The sequence below is a fragment of the Bos indicus x Bos taurus genome, chromosome 5 (assembly GCF_003369695.1).
Source record: "Bos indicus x Bos taurus breed Angus x Brahman F1 hybrid chromosome 5, Bos_hybrid_MaternalHap_v2.0, whole genome shotgun sequence".
Lineage (NCBI taxonomy): Eukaryota > Metazoa > Chordata > Mammalia > Artiodactyla > Bovidae > Bos > Bos indicus x Bos taurus.
The window spans coordinates 20,565,427-20,589,929 of record NC_040080.1 but is presented as its reverse complement, the minus strand read 5'-3'; the positions used below and the strand labels follow the sequence as shown (position 1 = coordinate 20,589,929).

Below are 24,503 nucleotides of genomic sequence, written 5' to 3'. Positions count from 1 at the left end.
CTTCTAGAGAAGAGACAGAAAACCAGCTTCTTCCCAATATCCTGAAATTGTACAAAGTAGAGGACCTTAGCTGCGGCAGAGAGAAGAAACTTGCTCACACACAAAATCCACCAATACAGGATACATGCCACAAAGGAAGGGACAGAAAATCCACCTGTTGTCATCAGAAGAAGAAATAGTTCGGGTCTTTTCAGCTAAAAATTGATTTCCATCAATTACACACTCTAATCTCTAGAACATTTAACTATCATGTCTCTGTTTATATTTTTACATTGGGTATAAGCATGAAACTTACCTTGTGGGGTTTTTTGGTAATTGATTTCCATCTGTGAAAGAACTTTATAGACAGTGAAAATCTAAGAAGCTTTGTTAGGTAAAAATAAACTTAAAAGACAGGATAATGACTCTAAGTTATTCTGTTTGATCCATGGTAAAATATGAACTCTGGTGAAGTATGTCATTTTATACATACATATGCACATACATACAATTAATAATATCATTAATAAAGTTTTCCCAAACCAGTAGATTTTCCCATACAAATCTATTAGTAACTGCATTGATAAGAAGTACAGACACTGGTAAGATGAATTGTTCATCAGAATTTTAAAAAGAAAACAATTTCTGAATCTATAACAAGCAGAGTGTATTAGGTATTAAAGGGTCTTTAAAAATTTGTTAACAATATATTAAGCAAAATTTAAAAATACTTCATTAACCTCGTGGTGAATCTGTATATCATAAACTCTATTGTAATAATTAACAATCTAAAAATTTGGAAAGTAATCAATTGAGGTTCCCATTAAAATAATACATCTTAGCCAAAGTATTGAATATCCATTTGATGTAAGACAAAATAGAACTAGGACACTGATACGCAGTTCACTTCTAATCATTCTACTTATTGATTTAAAACATATGAGGATTGCAAATTAGCAACAGGAAAAGTACAAATGAAAGCAAATTTTAAATGATAGGAAGATATATCATTGAATCTATAGAATCATACGCACCAGTAAATTAATAACATTGGCGTTTGTGTATCAAGAAGCACGGCACTTGAAAAAGTACACTTTGAACACGCTATGCCAGCAAATACACAAACCAGGAAAACAAGAAAAATAGTCCCTAATTCACAGCAACTGCGTTAGAATAATGAAATTATCTCTTCATTTTCTTACTTCTCTATTTTCCAAATATCCTACTATATAGTGTTGATATCTTAAATGATAGAAAATGATAAACAGCATATCTCGATCCTCAAACATTTCATTCAGTCTAAAAATGCTGATATTATGTTCACAACATAGTTACAGTGATGACTCTCATGGGGAAAAATATAATCTTCCCTCAAAAGCACTTATTTTCTTTGTTTAGTAAGAGAAAAAACATTTAGATCATGTGTGTGTGCATATAAGCATGATAATGAATAATCCTGTGTATTTTTTTTTTAATTTTTAAAATTTTCTAAGTGTTTATTTTCTGAAGTGACTATACAATATCATATTATACATATATAAAAATACAATGGGTTTTTATATGTTGATCTTTATCCTGCAGCTTTCCTAACTTCATTTATTAGTTCTTGTATATATTTTTTCTTTTTTTACTTTATCTCCTTCCAATTTTATTTTATTTTTAAACTTTACATAATTGTATTAGTTTTGCCAAATATCAAAATGAATCCGCCACAGGTATACATGCGCTCCCCATCCCGAACCCTCCTCCCTCCTCCCTCCCCAAAATCCTGTGTATTTTTTAAGTAGAAAACATGAAAGACCTTTTCTCTTGGTAGTTTCAAGTCTTTGTCCCCTCTGTGGCTGAGATGATGGTTGAAATAGCAAATCGGAGTAAGTTACAACTTCTTCACTCATTACTGAAAGGCAGAGATACAAGAAAATGAACAAAAAAATTCATTTTAAATTCATGTAAATTGTGAAATCCATAAGTAAAATTGGTATTGAATAAAATGATATTGGGATTGAATTTGAATAACTAGTGAATTCTAATTGGTTAGAATACAATTACAAATATGAAAATATTTTAAGAATGAAGAAATATTAATTTTTAACTGTTACTTAATGAGTTCGTAGGACTTCTCAAGTGGCTCAGTGGTAAAGAATCCACCTGCCAACGCAGGAGAAGCAGGTCTAATCCCTGGGTCAGGAAGATCCTTTGGAGGATGAAATGGCAACCCACTACAGCATTCATGGGGGAAAATTCCCTGGACAGAGGATCCTGGGGAGCTGTAGTCCATGGGGTCACAAAGAGATGGACACAGCTGAGCGACTGAGCACACATACAAAGTAGTTGCTATAGTATATTACTTTTGGCCTTTTAAATATTATCTACTCACAATTGCAAATCTGTTAATATCATTTATTTATAAGTAAAAACGCAAAAGATGATCTGATGGCTTTACTGAATTCTTTCGACTGAAATTTATCCTTATAGCTTGGCACTTCCATTCTTTCACAATTTCACCTGTTCCTGCTTTCTTTCTAGTCTTATCTTTCAACTAAATTTATTTTCATTTTCCCCATAATTCCACTGACACATTTGTTCTTTCTCAACATACCACAAGCACTTCTCCAATTTCAGTGTTTTGCTCAAATTCTTCCTTCTCAAGTACATTTTCCTCCTCTATTTGCTCATAATGAATCTGCAGATCAAATTCTACCACCTTTAATAAAATTTCCAGATCCTCCAATAACAATTAATCTTTTTCCAATTTTCTCATTATTTTTCGTTTATCACCATCCAATTAGTTATCTCCTTTTACCTTATCTTATCTTTCATTAACGTGTCCCCAATGTATTGTGAATTTCTTAATACATCTTATTAACCTTTGTTATTGCTTTAATTGTTCATTAGCTTTCTATATGAAGTATAAAAAGTAGCAGTTTGTGTATTAAACTTTAATCTGAAATAATTTGAAAAATACTTTTCATGATTAAACATTTTAGAAAATTTGATAGGAATCATTGTGAAAAATTTTTATGCTATTACTAAAGGATAATATATCCAATTTATGCATAGTTTAATTATGTCTAATTATGCTTTACCCTTTTGGAATTTTATATTTCCTCATTTATTTCCTTTAAACCTCAAATTTATTCCAGTTAATAATGTCAAGGTATCATAAAATGTCAAATTAAATAGTATCAGTGATAATAATACTTTTATTTCCTTTTCTCCCAAGTGATATTTATAGAGATATATAAATGTATATATATATATGATTGAAAATTATATATAATCATATAAAATTATATTATTATTTTTAAAACATATCTACATATTGATATACAAGTTTGTCTTTGCATCTATAACTTCAGTTTATTTGATCCAAATTCACTCAAAATTCCAAAAATACACGTTGAGAAACAATAGAAATCTGGGAAATTAACAAATACCTGATTTTTAGAAGACAGCGTCTGAACTTTTGCAGAGTGTGTGTCTATATCCTCGGAAGAAGCAATCTTATCTTTTATCACAGCAGTTTGAATTTAAGAATTTTGATCATCAAGAGCCCAGAAAGTAAGCCAAGAAAAGAAATACACAGGCTAATAATGCCTTTGCCTGTCATATGAGAGACTCTGACAGGTGAGAGCAGAATTCAAGAATAAGAGTGCTCTGGATGTAGCCACACAGGAAACTGTTTTACTGCTGCTCAGTTTAGCTCTGTATCATCTCTAGATTGGGCATGTCATCAATCTTACCTTAAATTACACAAGATACCTAACATTTTCACTAAAGACCAGTTTTACTCAACCTATGCTTTGTCACAGACATACTTGAATACATCATTTATTGTTTTTTTTTTTTAAAGGTAGCTTCAAGTGCTTTTAATTATTTCTAGTGGACTTTATTACATTTTACATTCATTTTATGTTTACATTTTACATGCTATTTTGGAACTATTATTTATAGACACTTGTGATGTCTCTTTATGAACTCTTTCTGTTCTAACGTAAGTACTATTTTTCATCATTAGATGGTGCATGCAAATTTTCACAGTTCTCAGCATTTATTATTAGTGGGTAATTAATTCCCAAATAATTTAAATCTGCTATAGTCACTAAAAAACAAAACTACAAATACTAATCAATGAATTATTCACATTTAAATAAAATTCATTTTCCCAAAATAATTTAACTCTTGGTGGAATAGAAAACACTTAAAACATTTTGACAATTCTAGCATTATTTTAGCTTCAATTCAGTTCAGTCACTAAGTCGTGTCCAACTCTTTGTGACCCCATGAATAGCAGCACGCCAGGCCTCCCTGTCCATCACCAACTCCCAGAGTTCATTCAAACTCACGTCCGTCGAGTCAATGATGCCATCCAGCCATCTCATCCTCTGTCGTCCCCTTCTCCTCCTGCCCCCAATCCTTCCCAGCACCAGAGTCTTTTCCAATGAGTCAACTCTTCACATGAAGTGGCCAAAGCACTGGACTTTCAGCTTTAGCATCATTCCTTCCAAAGAAAGCCCAGGGCTGATCTCCTTCAGTATGGACTGGTTGGATGCCCTTGCAGTCCAAGGGACTCTCAAGAGTCTTCTCCAACACCACAGTTCCAAAGCATCAATTCTTCGGCGCTCAGCCTTCTTCACAGTCCAACTCTCACATCCATACATGACCACAGGAAAAACCATAGCCTTGACTAGATGTACCTTTGTTGGCAAAGTAATATCTTTGCTTTTCAATATGCTATCTAGATTGGCCATAGCTTTCCTTCCAAGGAGTAAGCGTCTTTTAATTTCATGGCTGCAGTCACCGTCTGCAGTGATTTTGGAGCCCCCAAAAAACAAAGACTGACACTGTTTCCACTGTTTGCCCATCTATTTCCCATGAAGTGATGGGACCAGATGCCATGATCTTAGTTTTCTGAATATTGAGCTTTAAGCCAACTTTTTCACTCTCCACTTTCACTTTCATCATGAGGCTTTTTAGTTCCTCTTCACTTTCTGCCATAAGGGTGGTGTCATCTGCATATCTGAGGTTATTGATATTTCTCCCAGCAATCTTGTATATTGTTACCCTGCTTATTTAACTTATATGCAGAGTACATCATGAGAAACGCTGCTCTGGAAGAAGCACAGCTGGAATCAGATCAGTCCTGGGTGTTCTTTGGAAGGAGTGATGCTAAAGCTGAAACTCCAGTACTTTGGCCACCTCATGCAAAGAAGTGACTCATTGGAAAACACTCTGATGCTGGGAGGGATTGGGGGCAGGAGAAGGGGACGACAGAGGATGAGATGGCTGGATGGCATCACCAACGCGATGGACATGAGTCTGAGTGAACTCCGGGAGTTGGTGATGGACAGGGAGGCCCGGCGTGCTGCAATTCATGGGGTCGCAAAGAGTTGGACACGACTGATGACTGAACTGAACTGAAAGAACTAACAGTTACATCTGTATTCAATCTACTTTCTGGACAAGCACAGAAGCCAGAGTCTAAGGGTGGAATATAAAACATAATTAATGTTTGAATTTTCAACATTTTTTACTAGTATTTATTCAATCAAAAAACATCCTTTTTTTTTTTTCATTTCTATGAGCAAACAAGCTGGAATCAAAATTGCTGTGGGAAATATCAATAACTTCAGATATCCAGACGACACCACCATTATGTCAGAAAGTGAAGAGGAACTAAAAAGACTCTTGGTGAAAGTGAAGGAGGAGAGTGAAAAAGTTGCCTTAAAGTTCAACATTCATATAACTAAGATCATGGCATCTGGTCCCATCACTTCATGGGAAATAGATGGGGAAACAGTGGAAACAGTGTCAGACTTTATTTTTTGGGGCTCCAAAATCACTGCAGATGGTGACTGCAGCCATGAAATTAAAAGACACTCACTCCAGAAGAAAAGCTATGACCAAGCTAGACAGCATACTAAAAAGTGAAGACATTACTTTGCCAACAAAGATCCGTCTAGTCAAGGCTATAGTTATTCCAGTAGTCATGTATGGATGTGAGAGTTGGACTATGAAGAAAGCTGAGCACTGAAGAATTGATGCTTTTGAATTGTGGTGTTGGAGAAGACTCTTGAGAGTCCCTTGGACAGCAAAGAGATCTAACATGTCCATCCAAAAAGAAATCAGTCTTGAATATCCATTGGAAAGACTGATGCTAAAGCTGAAACTCCAGTACTTTGGCGACCTGATGTGAAGAATTGACTCAGTGGAAAAGACCCTGATGCGGGGAAGGATTGGGGGCAGGAGAAGAAGGGGACAACAGAGGATGAGATGGCTGGATGGCATCACCAACTTGATGGACATGGGTTTGGGTGGACTCCGGGAGTTGGTGATGGACAGGGAGGCCTGGCGTGCTGTGATTCATGGGGTTGCAAAGAGTCAGACATGACTGAGCGACTGAACTGAACTAAACTGATGAGTCAAAATTAATTAAGAAACTACTATATTCACTGAAGTGTGAAGTGCACAGGGATATGACTAAATAAGTCAGAAATAATCCTTTATACCATATTATAAAGGGTTATTTATTAATTACAATTAATTACAATAATTTATTAATTACAAGTTGTTCAATAAGTTTAACAATAAGTTATTCTTATTAATTATGTTATTATAACTAATATTACCAATAACTTATTAATAGCATTTTCACATTTACTGGTTCAGGAAAGAACCTTGTATATTGATTAAATTTTTTAGCCAAAAGTAAATTGGGAAAAAAAAGTATTTGCACCTTAATTAGGTAGTTTAGTTGTGGAATTTCGATAGATGTTCAGGAAGTGTTTTTATTTTTCTCCAAAGGTTGCTAAACTTAAAAAATATTAGCTGAAAATCTGGTTACATGCTATCCTAGCGATAATGTCTTATTTAATTTTCTCTCATTAATACTCACAAATCACAGTTTATGGTAATAATTCAAATGTTGCCACAGGCACAACACTGAAATTGTGGAAGTGAGTCATGAAAGAAAGGCTACATGATCACAGAAAAGTGATAAAAAGTTTTAGGAATCACTCAAAAAAGAAGGAATTCACGTTGGCAATTGGATTTTGAGATGAATACAGGATAAGAAGGAGTTATAAATGCTTCAATTTTGAATTATTTCCTGAGTCATGTAGTTAACAGCAGGAGCAAAGGAGCAAAGGAAAAGAGAAACACAGCAAGGGCTCTGAGCAATCCCAGGCAGGTAATCAGAGTTCACTGTGATTTGTTTGTAATCTGTTATGTAATCATATGTACTCAGAGAGGAAACAAGCTTGCATATCAAGCTCATATTTCCATTATTCATTAACACAGAGATGTTAAACATTTACTATCATCCTTACATCAGTGAACATTGGAATTGGACCCTCCTACAATGGAGAAAGGGAGAGACTCTTACTGTTGCATTCTCTCGTACTTGTGAATGGGGAAATATTGAAATCCTCTATTTTCAGATTAAACCAGCCACTAGGGTTGGGTCACAGATATTTACAGATATTAGAACCTGCAAGATTATGGTGGTTTCTGGAGAGAATTTACCTGAAAACTGTGTTTAGAAAAATGTTGTAAGAAGGCATTAGATATTTATGAGATTAGGTTCAGGTTTCAGGAAGTACATGAAATGTTTAAAATGTTATGTATTGGTGAAATAAAACATTTATAGTGAAAATACTTCTGAAAAGCTTGGAGTCTCATACAAACTTTGTTGGAAATACTTGGTCATTTTAAAACAAGATTCACACCATAAGTCAATACAAGGTGCAAGACTTCTAAAGTCTTGGGAATAAGCCTTAATGGAGAAGGCTGAAAAGATGCAGAGGAAGCAAAGGAGAGAAGAGTCAAGGGAGCTCAGTTCAGTTCAGTTGCTCAGTCATGTCTGACTCTGGACTGCAGTGACCCCATGGACTGCAGCACACCATGCCTCCCTGTCCATCACCAACTCCCGGAGTTTACTCAAACTCACGTCCATTGAGTCCGTGATGCCATCCAACCATCTCATCCTCTGTTGTCCCCTTCTTCTCCTGCCTTCAATCTTTCCCAGCATCAGAGTCTTTTCCAATGTGTCAGTTCTTTGCATCAGGTGGCCAAAATATTGGAGTTTCAGCGTCAGCATCAGGACTTATTTCCTTTAGGATGGGCTGGTTGGATCTTCTTGCAATCCAAGGGGCTCTCAAGAGTCTTCTCCAACACCATAATTCAAAAGCATCAATTCTTTGGCCCTCAGCTTTCTTTATAGTCCAACTCTCACATCCCTACATGACTACTGGAAAAACCATAGCCTTGACTAGACAGACCTTTGTTGGCAAAGTAATGTCTCTGTTTTTTAATATGCTATATAGGTTGGTCATAGCTTTTCTTCCAAGGAGCAAGCATCTTTTAATTTTATGGCTGCAGTCACCATCTGCAGTGATTTTGGAACCCCAAAAAATGTCTCCCACTGTTTCCATTGTTTCCCCATCTATTTGCAATAAAGTGATAGGACCAGATGCCATGATCTTAGTTTTCTGAATGTTTAGTTTTAAGCCAGCTTTTTCACTCTCCTCTTTGACTTTCATCAAGAGGCTCTTTAGTTCTTCACTTTCTGCCATAAGTGGGGTGTCTTCTGCATATCTGAGGTTATTGATATTTCTCCTGGAAATCTTGATTGCAGCTTGTGCTTCATCCATTCCAGCATTTCTCATGATGTATTCTGCATATAAGTTAAATAAGCAGGGTGACAATATACAGCCTTGACATACTCCTTTCCCGATTTCGAACTAGTCTGTTGTTCCATGTCTGGTTCTAACTGTTGCTTCTTGACCCGCATACAGATTTCTCAGGAGGCAGGTCAGTGGTCTGGTATTCCCATCTCTTTAACAATTTTCCATCGTTTGTTGTGATCCACAAAGTCAAGGGAGGGAGATCTTAAAAGTGGGAACTATCAAGGGAGGATTCAAAAGGATCCTTGTAGTAAATATTTAAATGTATCTCTTAGCCTTTAGGTCATGTATTTGATATGTAGACGTTTGTGCAACAAAACATTGGAAAAGGAAGATGTTCTTTTCAAGCCCCTAACTCCATGATTTTTAAGTGGAGTACTTTATTCTTCAGTGAGATTATTCTTACATTTTCTTCTCTATCTCTGTTAGCACCTCTCTCCCACTTCTGGAAGACAGCAACATGGCAAAGGAGCCTAGAAAATCCAGAGCAAGAAAACAGCTGTGTGCGTAGTTGCTCATCGCTCAGTCGTGTTCAACTCTTTGCGACCCCATGGACTGTCACCCACCAGGTACCTCTGTCCATGGAATGTTTCAGGCAAGAATACTGGAGAGGGTTGCCATTTCCTCCTCCAGCGGATCTTAACTGAGCATCAACTATGTTCTCACTTCTGTTTTGTATGCTTACTTTTCAGGTGTGTTTTTTTTTTTAATTTCTCAGCAAATCCACAGGTAGATAGTCCCACTGTGTACATTAAAAATTGAGGCTCTGATAATAAAATTATTTGCTTGAAACTTCAAATATAGTCAGAATTTGACTGAGAATTCAAATTAAACTTTGTCTAAACCTCTAGAGACTTTAAACCTCCATTTCTTTATCACTGTCACTAACAAAATCCTTCTTGGAAAGTTATCTTTCTCTTAATGTAATTGAAGGTTGTACTCTGAGTAATTCTAGCTGCACATATATCTAATTTTAACCTTTTACAAATGCCTACCTAGTTTTCCAAATAATAGTATCTATTTAAAAGTCTATGATTTGAGGACACCACCTTTATTGCAATCTAAATTTCTGTATGTATTGATAAATTGACACTATTTCTGGCCTTTCTGTTCTATTCCTTTGGTCTGCCTATTTGTGTGTCATTACCAAGGACACTGTTTTACCTGGAGGCTTTTGAGGTATGTTTTAATAATTAGTAGGTTTAGTACTTCTTCATAACTATACTTTTACAGTCATATTGACTGTATATACATTTTATGTGCTTAGTTTCCCGTTTGAACTTCAGTGTCAACTTATCTTGATCCATCTGTCATTGGATTTTTATTGGTATCGCTTCAAATTTATAAATTAACTTAATAAAAGGTCCTAACCTAAACCAGAAGATAGCTTTATATTTTTGAAGCCTTTTTGTGTGTGTGTTTCAGGAAATTTTTACACTTTTTTCATTAGATTTCTACAAGTAAAATTCTAACTTTAGAATACACAGACACACATACACACATTTACCTACACACACATAAGTGTGTATATGTACTTTATCGAGTTAAGGAAGTATCTATACCTTTTTACTTTTTCAAGAGTTCTATATATTCAATTTTTGCAGATGTTTCAGGTACATTTGGAAGGAAGGTATATTTTATATTATCAGTGTATAGTGGTCAATTTGTGTCCAGAATATCTACCACATTGACTATATCATTTAGATCATCTGTAATATAGCTTATTTTTTGTCCAAACTTTCTGTTTTATATTCAGAGTGACCTGTTAAGTCACTTTTTGTGAGCACATTACTACGTATTTCTTCTTTCATTTCCTAGAATTTTTATATTATATACTCACTGTTATTTCCTAGATGAATTCAGTATTATTTAATCTTCACGGTAGCATTTGGCTTTTATCATTATAAAATGTCTTTCTTTGTCATATAATTCTTATAGGTACATAGAATCAGGATTTCATCCATTGCTTTTTTTTGCTTCCTTTTACCTTATAAATCTTAATTCATCTCTTAGCTTTTAGCTCTCTGTTGCTTTCCTGAGCATCATTAACTTCTGCTTTATTTCAATATTTGTGTGTGTGTGCATTTCTTTTCATGACTGTATGAAAATATCTAATTTAATTTGCGGGACATGTATAGTCTTCTTTAGCCTTATGGTTGTTTCCTTTTTTTAGGTGGATGACTCTTTGTAGGTAAAAATATTATATTTCACATTCTTGATTTTTTAAAGTGGCTTATATAGATGAAATCTGTTTTTCCTACTCCTATTTATCTAATAGAACTTCCCAAGTGGCAGCAGTGGTAAAGAATCTGCCTGCCAATACAGGAGACTCAAGAGATGCAGGCTGGATCCCTGAATTGGGAAGATCCCCTGGAATAGGGAATTGGCTACCCGCCTCAGTATTCTTGCCTAGAAAATTTCATGGACTGAGGAGTCTGGAGGGCTACTGTTCTTGGGCTTGCAAAGAGTAGGGCAATGCTGAGAGACTGAGCACAAGTGCATTTATTTAATGGTTAAGGTTCCTAGTTAGAGAGCTCCCTCTTCTGTCAGTTCTGCCCTATTCTTGACAGTTTCCTTCCTGGATGGTATATTGCGACAGAAGTAGGGAGGCCAAAGAGATGTCTTTCTTGTCTTTCATTTCCTCAGTAGTCTTAAATCCTCCAAATTAAATCTTTGCTTTTGTACTCACAGCTCTATGAGATATCACCCTATGTGTATTACCTGTTTCTCAGATAATAGGAAAAAAAATACTAAGGAAAAAAAATGCTTTCCCAAGTTTCTCACTTCTTGTCTTCCATTTCAAACCTTTTTCCAGTTTTATAAACTACCTAATCTCAACCTTTGTTAAGTATTTTGGAACTTATTGTTGCAGGTTTATCTTTATAGGTTCATTGTGTCTACACTTAAGCTATGTTCTCTATTTTCACTTTCTCATAGACAATTTTAAGGACTAATTTCCCTAACCAGCACCATAAGCATTCAGTGGTAGACTGGAGCAAGAACTCCTTAATATTGCTGTATTTCTACCTAGAGATAATTTGTTGGTTGTGGTGCTCTGTCTATGAAGATGATGAAAGAACATGGATCTTTTATCGTTTTATTTGTTTCCTTTATTGCTTTTACAAATGAGAGGGAAGTTTGAGGGATATTTGGAATCAACCAACCATCTTTGCTATATAAAACTGAGGATTTGGTAGTATTTACTACAGTACTCTTTCTTTCAGATCTTTACTTCAAATCTATTCCACACTCATAACCTCTAAAAGCCTGTATGGAAGATTCATGAGTTCGCAGTGAATGAGCATCTAACATGATAACCTGAGGCAGCTATGTTCTCCATGTTTGCATTTGCTGTCTTATAGCCTCACTGTGTTTTCACTGTGTTACTGTTTATTGTTTTAACAAACAAAAGGAGCTTTTAATGGCTGGAAAAAATGCAAGTCTAACCATTTTATTGTGCTCAATAAAGTAAAAACATACAGAGGAAGATTGTTACATTGGATTTTATAATGCAGGTTTTATAATAGGTAGTACAGACTGATATTAATAAGATACAATTGATTTTATACAGCAAAATTTGTAAGTACATTTACAACTGGTAAGATACAACCAGGAAAAGGATAAAGCGAAGTGCAGAGTAGCACTGATGTCCATATAGTCTCCTTTTACACATTTTGACAGGGGTTGGTGAACATTCGTCCAATCATTTGTCTTTGAAAATAAAGTGCTTTTGTAATGCAGTCAAACTATTCATTTATGTATTCTTTTGCACTACAAATCACAGAGTTGAGAAGTTTCAACAGAGACTAACTTACAATGTTGAAAATATTTACTATCCAGTTCTTTAGGGAAAGTTTTCCAACCCCTACACTAGGATAAAAGATGTTTCAAAAGTTCCAAAATTATGGAAATGAAAAAGTTGGTTTAAATGTTCCAAAGATTTCCAGGTTTAGATAATTGAAACAAATTGAAGGCTCCAATGAGAATACTCATGTAAAGCTTTTAATAAAGGCAGTGAATGTAAAACAACAGGAGAAAGATAATTCAAAGAAACATCCAGAAACAAGCTACCCAATGTTCTTATTTGTCTGAAGATATGATTCATCATCTCTCTGGATGAAACTGCTAGTATTTGTGTTGATGGATGTGTGTGGAAACTTGGTTACAGGACAGCTCAGGCAGAAGTTTTCTGCTGAGACTGTTCACATGGTGAAGATTAAATATCTAACTCATTACTTCAAGCTTGCTAAGCTGCTAAGTCACTTCAGTCGTGTCCAACTCTGTGTGACCCCATAGACGGCAGCCCACCAGGCTCCCCCATCCCTGGGATCCTCCAGGCAAGAACACTGGAGTGGGTTGCCATTTCCTTCTCCAATGCATGAAAGTGAAAAGTGAAAGTGAAGTCGCTCAGTTGTGTCCGACTCTTAGTGACCCCATGGACTGTAGCCTACCCGGCTCCTCCGTCCATGGGATTTTCCAGGCAAGAGTACTGGAGTGGGGTGACATTGCCTTCTCCGTACTTCAAGCTTACGTTATCAATAAACAAATTGGTCATACATTCCACTCAGGAATTCTGAGCTTTAAAAAATTCATTAGTCATGAGTTAATTAGTTACTTGGTTGGTTAACTAATTGCCCTTATCATGGCCAACAGCCAATAAACAATTCTCAAGTCTTTCTGGAGGTAAGCAAAGAGTCCAGCTGTAAAATAACTGTATTTCATTAAGCAGATTTAGGTGTCACTTCCATGGCAGCTCAGTGGTAAAGAATTGATCTGCCAATGTAAGAGATGTGGGTTTAATACCTACGATGCGAAGATCCCTTGGAGAAGGAAATGGCAACCCACTCCAGTATTCTTACCTGGGAAATCCCATGGACAAAGGAGCCTGACTGGCTACAGTCTATGGGGTTGAAAAAGAGTCAGACGATTTAGGGACTCAACAGCAACAATAGAAAAACTTAGAGGTAATATATTGCAATTGAAAAGATTACTTATCATGACACATTTGAACTAAATTCTTAGTTATGAGGAATCAAAGGGCAGTATATAAATTCAATAAACAATGGAGTAGCAGTTACAGCATAGTTTTGGGGGATAAATTGTTGTGGTAACAGAGCTCTAAAATGACCCTCAGAGTATTCACTCCCTGGTGTGCACCTATATAATCCCTTCCAACTAAATTACAGGGGGGATTTGTGAATATAATGGGATGCTGCTGTAATTAGATTCCATTAAATGGCCAAAATAAAGCTGTTTTTCAGATGTAATTAAAGTTCCAAATTAGTCAACTCTCAGGTAACCAAAAGACAGATTATTATGGGGAGACCTGACCTCATAAGGGAAACAATTAAAAGAGTGCTGTGCTTAGTCACTTAGTCATGTCCAACTCTTTTCGACTCCATGGGCTATAGCCCACCAGGCGTCTCTGTCTGTGGGGATTCCCCAGGCAAGAATACTGGAGTGGGTTGCCATGCCCTCCTACAGGGGATCTTCCCAACCCAGGGATCCAACCCAGGTATCCCGCATTGCAGGCAGATTCTTTACCATCTGAGCCTCCAGGGAAGCCCAAAAGAGACATAGACATGATAAAGAGAGGAGTCAGGGGTGCTATTCCTTGTCCTGAAGAAGAAAGTAACCCTGGTGTGACTATCTATGCAGAGAGGAGTCCTTTGTAAGGTATGGGTATTAGTCTTACAAACATATAGAACAAATTTTTTTCAAAAGCTTGATTGAGCTTGAAAGAGGACTCTTGAGTTTTAGGTGAGAATACCACCTTGCCAAGAACTTGGTTTCAATCTAGTGAGACCCTGAACAAAGGCTATAGTTAAGCTGTGTCCAGTTCCAGATCCACAGATAGTGAGAGATAATAAACATGCGTGGTTTTAGGTTTCTAAATATAATTTGTTAGCCATCAATACATAACCCATATTGCATGCATTCAGGGTAATGAGTAACACATTCTGAGTAACAGAATTAAATGAAGAAAGACTGAAATGACTTATGGAAATACAGTTTTGTTATAGTGTGTGTTTTTCACACATTTCATTACCCTCTTACCTTTGCTTTATATCCAACAGTGAGATAGTCATTCACCTCAATCCTTCCAAATCAGCCCATTTCAGAGCAAAAAGCAGAAATCAAAATAAAAGTAAGTGACTCCTACAGAGAATATATCAGAAACATCATATCAGAAAGAAACAAAATTTTTGTGCAAAACCTTTCTATAAAAGGAATTGTTCCCATCCCAAGGAGTACAAAGAGATTTTCAGGATGAAGGAAACATAATTCAGGTAAGAGTGGGAGAAAAAATTAATAACAATGAAATGAGTCAGATGGTCCTGGATTGACTGTAATTAATATGATGAGGCCAATAGTAAGAAGGACACTTTGCCATGGATGCCTAGTAACATTTCTTTAAGCTAGCACTTTACATGATAATGCCCTGAAATTATCAGTTCAGTTCAGTTCAGTCATTCAGTCACATCTGACTCTTTGTGACCGCAGGGGTTGCAGCAGCCAGGCCTCCCGTTCATCACCAACTCCTGGAGTTTGCTCAAACTCATGTCCATCAAGTCAGTGATGCCATTCAACCATCTCATCCTCTGTTGTCTCCTTCTCCTTCCACCTTTCCCAGCATCAAGGTCATTTCCAATGAGTCATCTCTTCGTATCAGGTGACCAAATTATTGGAGTTTCAGCTTCAGCATCAGTCCTTCCAATGAATATTCAGGACTGATTTCCTTTAGGATGGGCTGGTTAGATCTCCTTGCAGTCCAAGGGACTCTCAAGAGTCTTCTCCACACCACAGTTCAAAAGCATCAATTCTTCAGCACTCAGCTTTCTTTATAGTCCAACTCTCATATCCATACATGACTACTGGAAAAACCATAGCTTTGACTAGATGGACATTTGCTGGCAAAGTAATGTCTCTGCTTTTTAATATGCTGTCTAGCTTGGTCATAGATTTTCTTTCAAGGAGCAAGCATCTTTTAATTTTATGGCTGCAGTCACCATCTGCAGTGATTTTGGAGCCCCCCAAAATGAAATCTGTCACTGTTTCCATTATTTCCCTATCTATTTGCCATGAAATGATGGGACTGGATGCCATGATCTTAGTTTTCTGAATTTTTTCTGAAAAAGCTGAGTTTTAAGTCAGCTTTTTCACTCCCCTCTTTCACTTTCATCAAGAGGCTCTTTAGTTCTTCACTTTCTGCCATAAGCATGGTGTCTTCTGCATATCTGAGGTTATTGATATTTCTCCCAGAAATCTTGTTTCCAGCTTGTGCTTCATCCAGTCCAGCATTTCTCATGACGTACTTTGCATATAAGTTAAATAATTAGGGTGACAATATACAGCCTGACATACTCCTTTCCCAATTTGGAACCAGTCTGTTGTTCCATGTTCCGTTCTAACTGTTGCTTCTTGACCTGCATACAGGTTTCTCAGGAGGCAGGTCAGATGGTCTGGTATTCCCATCTCTTTAAGAATTTTCCATAGTTTGTTGTGATCCACACAGTCAAAGGCTTTGGCACAGTCAGTAAAACAGAATTAAATGTTTTTCTGGAACTCTTGTGCTTTATCAATGGTCCAACAGATGTTGGCAATTTGATCTCTGGTTCCTCTGCCTTTCTAAATCCAGTTTGAACATCTGGAAGTTCATGGTTCATGTACTGTTGAAGTCTGGCTCGGAGCATTTTGAGCATTACTTTGTAGTATGTGAGATGAGTGCAATCGTGTGGTAGTTTGAACATTATTTGGCATTGCCTTTCTTTGGGATTGAAATGAAAACTAACCTTTTCCAGTCCTGTGGCCACTGCTGAGTTTTCCAAGTTTCCTGGCATTTGAGTGCAGCACTTTCACAACATCGTCTTTTAGGATTTGAAATAGCTCAACTAGAATTCCATCACCTGTGCTAGCTTTGTAGTGATGCTTCCTAAGGCCCAATTGACTTTGCATTCCAGGATGTCTGGCTCTAGGTGAGTGATCACACCATTGTGATTATCTGGCTCATGATGATCTTTTTTGTACAGTTCATCTGTGTATTCTTGCCACCTCTTCTTAATATCTTCTCCTTCTGTTAGGTCCATTCAATTTCTGTCCTTTATTGAGCCCATCTAAGCACAAAATGTTCCCTTAGTATCTCTAATTTTCTTGAAGCAATCTCTCATCTTTCCCATTCTATTGTTTTGCTCTATTTCTTTGCATTGATCACTGAAGAAGGTTTTCTTATCTCTCCATCCTTTGAAAATCTGCATTCAAATGGGTATATCTTCCATTTTCTCTTTTGCCTTTAGCTTTTCTTCCCTCCACAGTTCTTTGTAAGGCCTCCTCAGACAGCCATTTTGCTTTTTTGCATTTCTTTTTCTTGTAGATGGTCTTGATCACTGCCTCCTATACAATATCACGAACCTCCATCCACAGTTCTTCAGGCACTCTTTCTATCAGATCTAATCCCTTGAATCTATTTCTAACTTCCACTGTATAATTGTAAGGGATTTGATTTAGATCATGCCTTAATGGTTTAGTGGTTTTCCCTACTTTTTTCAATTTAAGTCTGAATTTTGCAATAAGTATTTCATTATCTGAACCTCAGTTAGCTCCCAGTCTGAAATGATATGGGAGCTGAAATGATATGGGATATAGGAGCTGATGATATGGATATGATATGGGATGATATGGATATGATATGGGAGCTGAAGAAAACCTCTCAGCTATCTTTAGAAGGCAACAGGAATTTTCCTTTCTCAGTGAAGACAACTTTGAAATAGATTATTCTTTGAAATTAGATATAATCTGTAACATTTAACACCTTCTGTTTCCTCATTGCTCTTGTGATATTGTAATAAATTTTCATGAGTTCTCAGTAAAAAAAAAGCGATTGAACTATGTAAAATTCATAGAGTGATGATGTTAGAATAGCAATTTCAACCTATGCCTGAATGTAGCTATAAGAACACAGTTGATATTCATCCTTGACAAAAATTATGAAAATTCTATTATTTCCTGCATAGAAAATAAACTTATATCTATGCATATCCTATGCAGAAATATATTTCCTACATTTTTTCTCCTTAGGAAAAACAAACAAACAAGCAAAATACTCAGAGGAAATTTTTTTGTGTAGGAAGAGGACAGATTGATTGGACAATTGGAACAGAAAACTGTTTTCTTAATAAGCTTGTCTATACTGATCTTTATAAATGCAATTTTAAAACTATATTGTTACAAAAATGACACAGACAGCAAAGGCAAAACATTTTAAATATGTAGAAAGTGCAATGCACGTCCAAGTTAAATACCTGAAAGATGTTACAGCTATCCTGTGTTTTTCATAGTATAACCTAAGTGCTTTTTCCTAAGTCAATCTTCATACAAGAACAAAGGTTTCAAGTTGTATTACTATTATAATTGTATTTTGAGAAATAAAACATGAGAGGTTCTTATCTCTTCCTGACTCTTTGTATTTTGAAAATCAACCTTGAGCTCTTAATTATAATCATTTAATTGAAATACAAAAGAAGAGCGCAAATAGAGATGTCAGTACAAATTTCTTTAGATGTATATTCAACAGTTATTTTTTAAAAGAGGGAATTGGGTTTTGATATTTCTGAGGTCGGAAAAAACCTATTCAGGTCACAAGCATCACAACTCATCATGTTCCCTTCCCTTCACTGACCCACTCAGAAATCACTCAATAAAAAAGCCTGCTTGCTCCCTGTCCTCTTAAATACTAAATGTCCAGTATTTTACCACATGCCATTTAGGAAAAGATCTTGGGGATTGATCAGAAATTGAAATCTTAAATGCACATGTAAGAGTGGCTTTTTCTACTGTCAGATGCTGGGAGGGATTGGGGGTAAGAGGAGAAGGGGACGACAGAGGATGAGATGGCTGGATGGCATCACTGACTCAATGGACGTGAGTCTGAGTGAACTCCGGGAGTTGGTGATGGACAGGGAGGCCTGGCGTGCTGCGATTCATGGGGTCGCAAAGAGTCGGACACGACTGAGGGACTGAACTGAACTGAACTGAAGCATAAGGCAAGAAAGATACTTGAAAAAACAAAAAATAAGACTGTATATTCATGTGATCAGAGCTTGGGTTCCCCTTCCCCTTGGAAAATGTGAAGGCAATCTTGTAAGATCACATACTTGGATATAACTTTCCAATTGTTCTGCAGAACTTGGTAGCATCAAGATAAGACACACAAATGTGTTACTTAACCCTTGTGATACGTATGAAGAAATTATTATATGGCACTTTCAGGTCTAAATTAGAACTTATAGATGAATAGATATTCACCAAAAACTTAAAACAAACACTAAAATTATTTTTACTTTCAGAGGAAAAAAGATGAGGATGGGACTTTCCAATTTAGCACACCATACAAAGAACTAATATGATGTTAATATATATTGTTTGGCCTGAATTAAGTTTTATTTAAATTTCAGCAGAGATAATTTCCAAAAATAGATGCATAAATTGTTAAATCCATACCATATACATTGAACATTCATTAAATTATTTATCTTAACTCTATAATTTCAGGTGTAGGTACACAAATTTCATCAATTTTAAAACACAGGGCAAAATTTTAAATTGTAACTATATATGTTGATAAATTAGGCATACTGTCTTAGTTATTGTTATGTTGTATACCTAAAACTAACATAATGTTATATACCAATTGTATAGTGATAAAAACTTTAAATATATATTTTCAAATACATGAAAAGTATATGATTGATAAAACACAATTTGGGAAATTTCGAAGATCCCAGAGGTAGGTAATACAATTTGTAACCATTCTAAGTAATACTGAATTTCCATTGCACAACACTTCTGCCCCAAGAAACATCTAAACAAGCTGTTGTTTACATATATAACGAAACTTCTTTTCACAGTGTGCATCCAAAATCCTTCCTCTTGGGTTATACATAATGCAGTTCTTTGGATTTACAGATTTAAGGAAAGGAAGTCTGCAATGAAGAAGAAAATTTTAATATACAAGAACAGGAAATGAAAAGGTTCAAGGATGCTGTTCTTGCTAAATGATAGAATTAGGGAACATTTAAAAGCATTTGAATGAGATATTACATCTTGAGTCATTATCTTCTTCATTCAAGTCATTTTTCACAATTTCAGAGTACAATGTTACCAAAACACAGTATGCTCAATAATCAATAGCATTGAGATGGGATTTTTTAATTTTGTTGTTGTTTTTAATAATTTTGATATGTGTTATTCTTTGCTTCTATGTTAATTAAAGATGTATTAACTAAGTCTAGTCCAAGAAAAAATCAGATTATAAAATTTCTCAATGTATGATGCTGTTAAATCTCATATTTAAGAATGAAAATGAGATTTGAAGCTTATAAATATACAGGAAATAAACCCAGAATATTTGAAACATGGGTCAATGCTGAGAATATCAGTCTCTACCAGAATAAGAAAAATAATGGACATACTGTTTTCTCTGGACTGCTTTCATACATGTGAGATTCTGTACATATGCATACATATCCAAGTGCTTGTACCAAGGCAGGAAACAAAACCATATGTCGAAAGCTCTTGAGCAAACACTTGGATGCTGTGGATGTGGTTAAAAATTTTATTATGTTGTATCTATTCTCTTTTTTATAGTTTCATGCCCAAAATAGGATACCTTAGTTATAATGGTTCTGGATATTCAATTCTCTGATCAGATCTAAGGATAAACTCAAAAAGAACAGGAAAAAAGGTTTTGGTACCAGAAACTTACAGATCTTGGGAGAGAGTAGAATTGTCCTCCCACAACCAGGCATGATGTTCTTCATCATAAGAAAGCCCAATCCAGTAAAAACTGGTACTGAACTTCATAAAAGCCTGCATGGAAACAGAGATGAACATATTAATCTATTTTGAATCTACTCTAGGAATCACGTACTTTTAAGGGGGCCAGTGTCCACATCAGTTTTTCAATTATACCCACTAAAATAATTTTTAACTTCTAATTTGGGAAAAGGAGTCAGTCACATGCCTACTATTTCTCATTCATCAAGCCCATTCATTTATGGAGAAAAAAAAAACCCACAAAAATCTCACTTCTTGAAGGAATGAAAGATGTCATAAAGGGTATGAGAGTTTTCATGGAACACTTCCTTCAAATGGGATCAATAATCAAATCTGATCCCAAATCAACCGCATCTGGAGGGATAAATCTTTACCGCAGTTTCTTCAGGAAGCTACAGAACTTTTTATTAAGAGTTGGGTTATTATTTTATAATATTCTACATATTCATTTCACATTATACCTGAGTGATAGCAAATGTTGTATAATTACAAAATCAGTTATAAATTCACTTAAAGAACTAAAAGTTTAAAGTTTTTGGAATAAAACTAATGACCTATTATCTCTTCTTTGAATACTCTCTAAACAGTTTCTTATATTTTATCTGTCAGCACTCCTATAATGTAAACCTTAAAGAAAGTTTGGCTCAATTTTATGGTGGTTTCAAAGTATAGGAAATTAGTTCAAATATAATCATCCATTTACTATCTGATTAAAGACTTGAGTCAAAGTATAGATAATATATTTTCTGGGTCAAATAAAATGTAGAAAATAAGAATTAAATACTTACCAGTTCATTTCTGGTTTGTATCTGAAGTAGACTGGAATTATGAGAAACACAAAAATCCCTACCGTCTTTCCGTGTTTTTAATTCATTAGAAATGAAATAACAGTTGCATTGGTAGCCAATCCACTTTTCTTGGCAAGAATAACAGCCAGATCCTAAGAGAAAAAATAAAACATGACTTGATGACATTGGAGATCCAGTTTCTTTTCAGTGCTACTTTCTCATTCAAAAAGCATTTGTTATTTATTAATTGTGTCTACAAATATTCTTTGAGAATTTACTGCATACACTACACATCAGCAGATATTTACCTGAACAACCCAGACATGACTCTTCTTCTTCATGGAGATTATATTCTAGAGAGAGAGAATTGCATACATTTTAGTCTTTATGAACTATTTTTAATGCTAATCTGGGTAAGTATACACAAGAAATTCACTGTGTTCAAATAAACAGTATAGCAGATTGTAGGATGTGAGGTGATTAGAAGAACCCTTTTTAAGGCAGTGATCCAAAGCTGATTTTTTCTATGTAATTAAAAGTAAACTAGATGAAAGAAGTATTAAAATGAAAAAAGAATTATAGCATATTTTCTGAGAGAAAAATTCTGCATATTTTATTTTCAAAATGATGATAAATAATATGATTAGCCAGAAGTCTGACCACCAAATATATTAGTGATGGTGTCTTCAGTATTGACCATCCTTGGTGATAAAAGTTCTATGACATGGCAGGCACTCACATCTTTGTCAAATAAACAATTTTGAGGGTGTAGAGTAGAATGGTGGTTAACAAGGGCTGAGATATGGGGAAATAGCGAGATGTTGGTCAAAAGGTACATGGAAATTTCCTGGTGGTCCAGTGGTTAAAACTCAATGCTTTCACTGCTGAGTACCTGGGTCCAATCTGTGATAGTGGAACTAAAATCCCAAAAGCTGTGAGGTGAGGCCAGAAACAATTAAAAAAAAAAAATAGAAGCTTTCAGTTAGAAGATGAATTCATTCTGGGAATCTACTGTGCACCATTATAACTAGAGCTAACAGTATTGTGGTATAAATACTCGTGAATTGCTGCAGGAGTAGTTCTTAAATGTTTTTACCACAAACAGAAATGATAGTTGTGTGACATGATGGAGGCAGTAGCTAGTGCTACAGTGGTAATAATATTATAGTAATAAGTACATCAAATCAACACATTGCAGACATTAAACTTATACAACATCATTTGTCAATTGTATCTTAATTGTATCTTAATAAAGCCAGGAAAATGCTCAGGAAAAAAAAATATGAATGAAGATGCTATATGAACAAAGAAGATGGTAAAACAACTTGGAGAGTGTTTGAGACAAAAAAAAAAACAACAGCTAGGACTTTGAGCTGACTTTCACAGGTTAAGTGTTAAGTAGGGTTTAGAACTGCAAAAATCTCCATGCTGCTTTCTGAGTTATAGAAGAAGCAGAGGTAAAGGTAAAGAGATATAAATGTATGGGTTATAAACAAACACAATGAGGTAATTAGGATTGGCTATAATATTTACTTTAATGTAAGTATCATGTATATATATAATATAAATATAAAAATATAATGTATTTTTTATTTGCTACTTAAACATGAACACTTAACATTGAAAAAATTTTTTCAGGGTAATATTTTCCTTATTATTTAAATATACAAATAATACTTATTTGATGAAATCTAATAAATTCTTATGTGAACAATGAAAGAAGACTATCCTACAACAAGCAGGCAAGTTTTGATGACCATAATATTCCATCAAGCTTCTGTATGAGAAAAACAGGAAACTGCTTATTTTATTCTTTATCAACAAGAAAGATTTTCAAAGTAGGAACTCTACCTTCCTGAAGATCTGCAGAGGGTCCAGGCTGAACACTTCGTTTAGTAAGTGCTGGAAGAAATGATTAGAAATTTACTTTATCAGACACTGTTTTATGAAATAACAAAATACTCCACATTAGAAAAATCAAACTTTTATTGTAAGATAGTTTCATGACAATTTTCATCTTGACTAGAAAAACTTACAGTTTTTTAACAGAACTCCCAAAGCAGCCATCAACACAAGGCATATTACTCCTAAGACCCCAGAGATCAACCTCCATGCAGTGGTCCGAAAAGCTATAAAGAAAGATGGGATAATAATTTAAAGATCAAATACAGGAGTTCTTAAAGGCAGAAACCAGTGAAAGAATCCAAAAGGTTCTTTGGTTTTATAACCCATTTTGCCAGTAAAATGTTTGAAAATGAAGACAGTCCATTGAGAACTCTATCCAATACCAATATTTCAATATGATGTACTTTGTTCTTCATTGAGATTTTCAGTACCTTTTCTTCTTTATCAGTTCTGTCTCAGTACAATGTATTTACCATTTACTTTTTAATTTGAAAAGAAGCTTAGAGATCTGTAGTAAAAAGAGACAAACAGGCACTAAGTTCCATTTTATGGACTCAACTTTTTGCGACCCCACGGACTGTGGCTCACTTGTTTTCTCAGTCCATGGAATTATCCAGGTAAGAACACTGGAGTGGGTGCCATTCCCTTTTCCAGGGGATCTTCCCAACCCAGGGATTGAACATGGGTTTCCCTCATTGTAGGCAGACTCTTTACTGTCTGAGCCACCAGGATAACCCTGATATATTGATAACAAACTTATATTAGTAACAACAACATAAGCATCACAAGGTGGAGCACATGATTCCCATTAGGTAGGTAGGAAAACCTAGGATAATTTTCCTGGTAAATTTATATCTCAATCAGAGTTTAGAGCTATCCTGGTCAAAATCCACTCTTTAAATCTGTTTTGAGAATACTTCACAAAATCATCTCTAAGTGACAGAGTGAAGAATCAGAAAAATGAAATTAAAAAGTGCTAATATATGAGAAACTTAAAACTGTACACATTTTTTCTTAACATGTTGCCCAAAATTAGCCATACCCATGAGATATGTTTTTGGTTATTTTTATTTTTTCACTTTATGACTTGGGCTGCACATACCTGCCATGTGAGATGTTGTCTAATGTCGACGCAGATAAGGCACTGTGGATGCTTGTTCAAGGATAGTGAGGTTAGTCCATGGAGCTAAGCTGGAGGCTACCAAAACCCCAAAAGTTGTGAAGAAATTTTAAAAAAGAAGAACTGTGAATCAACATGTACTTGTATCTTCTGCTGACGAGACAAGGATGTGTAGTATGAACAAGAAGCAGTAAA

The 24,503-nt window shown here is 35.4% G+C and overlaps 2 protein-coding genes across 5 annotated transcripts in view; both read right to left on the bottom strand.

The window, feature by feature from the left end:
- Positions 1-14,794, bottom strand: part of LOC113892461 (natural killer cells antigen CD94-like) — a 27,549-nt gene extending 12,755 nt beyond the window's left edge. Inside the window, exons 1-2 of one of the 2 annotated variants that reach the window (XM_027541314.1) lie at positions 14,721-14,794; positions 1,781-1,876 (exon numbers count right to left, since the gene is read on the bottom strand). In XM_027541314.1, the coding sequence (XP_027397115.1) occupies positions 1,781-1,874 (94 nt within the window). In that variant the 5' untranslated portion in view covers positions 1,875-1,876; positions 14,721-14,794. Of the gene's footprint in view, positions 1-1,780; positions 1,877-3,416; positions 3,653-14,720 lie in introns of those variants that run through there. The other variant, XM_027541315.1, reaches the window with a different exon arrangement.
- LOC113892462 (natural killer cells antigen CD94) lies at positions 13,527-24,503 on the bottom strand. 3 transcript variants are annotated; one of them, XM_027541317.1, is made up of 8 exons: positions 24,291-24,503; positions 23,320-23,412; positions 23,135-23,185; positions 21,592-21,636; positions 21,284-21,435; positions 20,425-20,528; positions 20,132-20,253; positions 19,561-19,642 (listed from the first exon to the last, which is right to left on the bottom strand). In XM_027541317.1, exons 1-7 carry the CDS (start codon positions 24,295-24,297, stop codon positions 20,151-20,153), a joined length of 555 nt encoding a protein of 184 aa, XP_027397118.1. In that variant the 5' UTR covers positions 24,298-24,503; the 3' UTR covers positions 19,561-19,642; positions 20,132-20,150. The 3 variants fall into 3 exon arrangements, with proteins under 3 accessions (XP_027397119.1, XP_027397117.1, XP_027397118.1); XM_027541318.1 differs by lacking the exons at positions 19,561-19,642; positions 20,132-20,253 and adding an exon at positions 13,527-14,822; XM_027541316.1 differs by lacking the exon at positions 20,132-20,253 and having other exon boundaries at positions 19,077-19,642.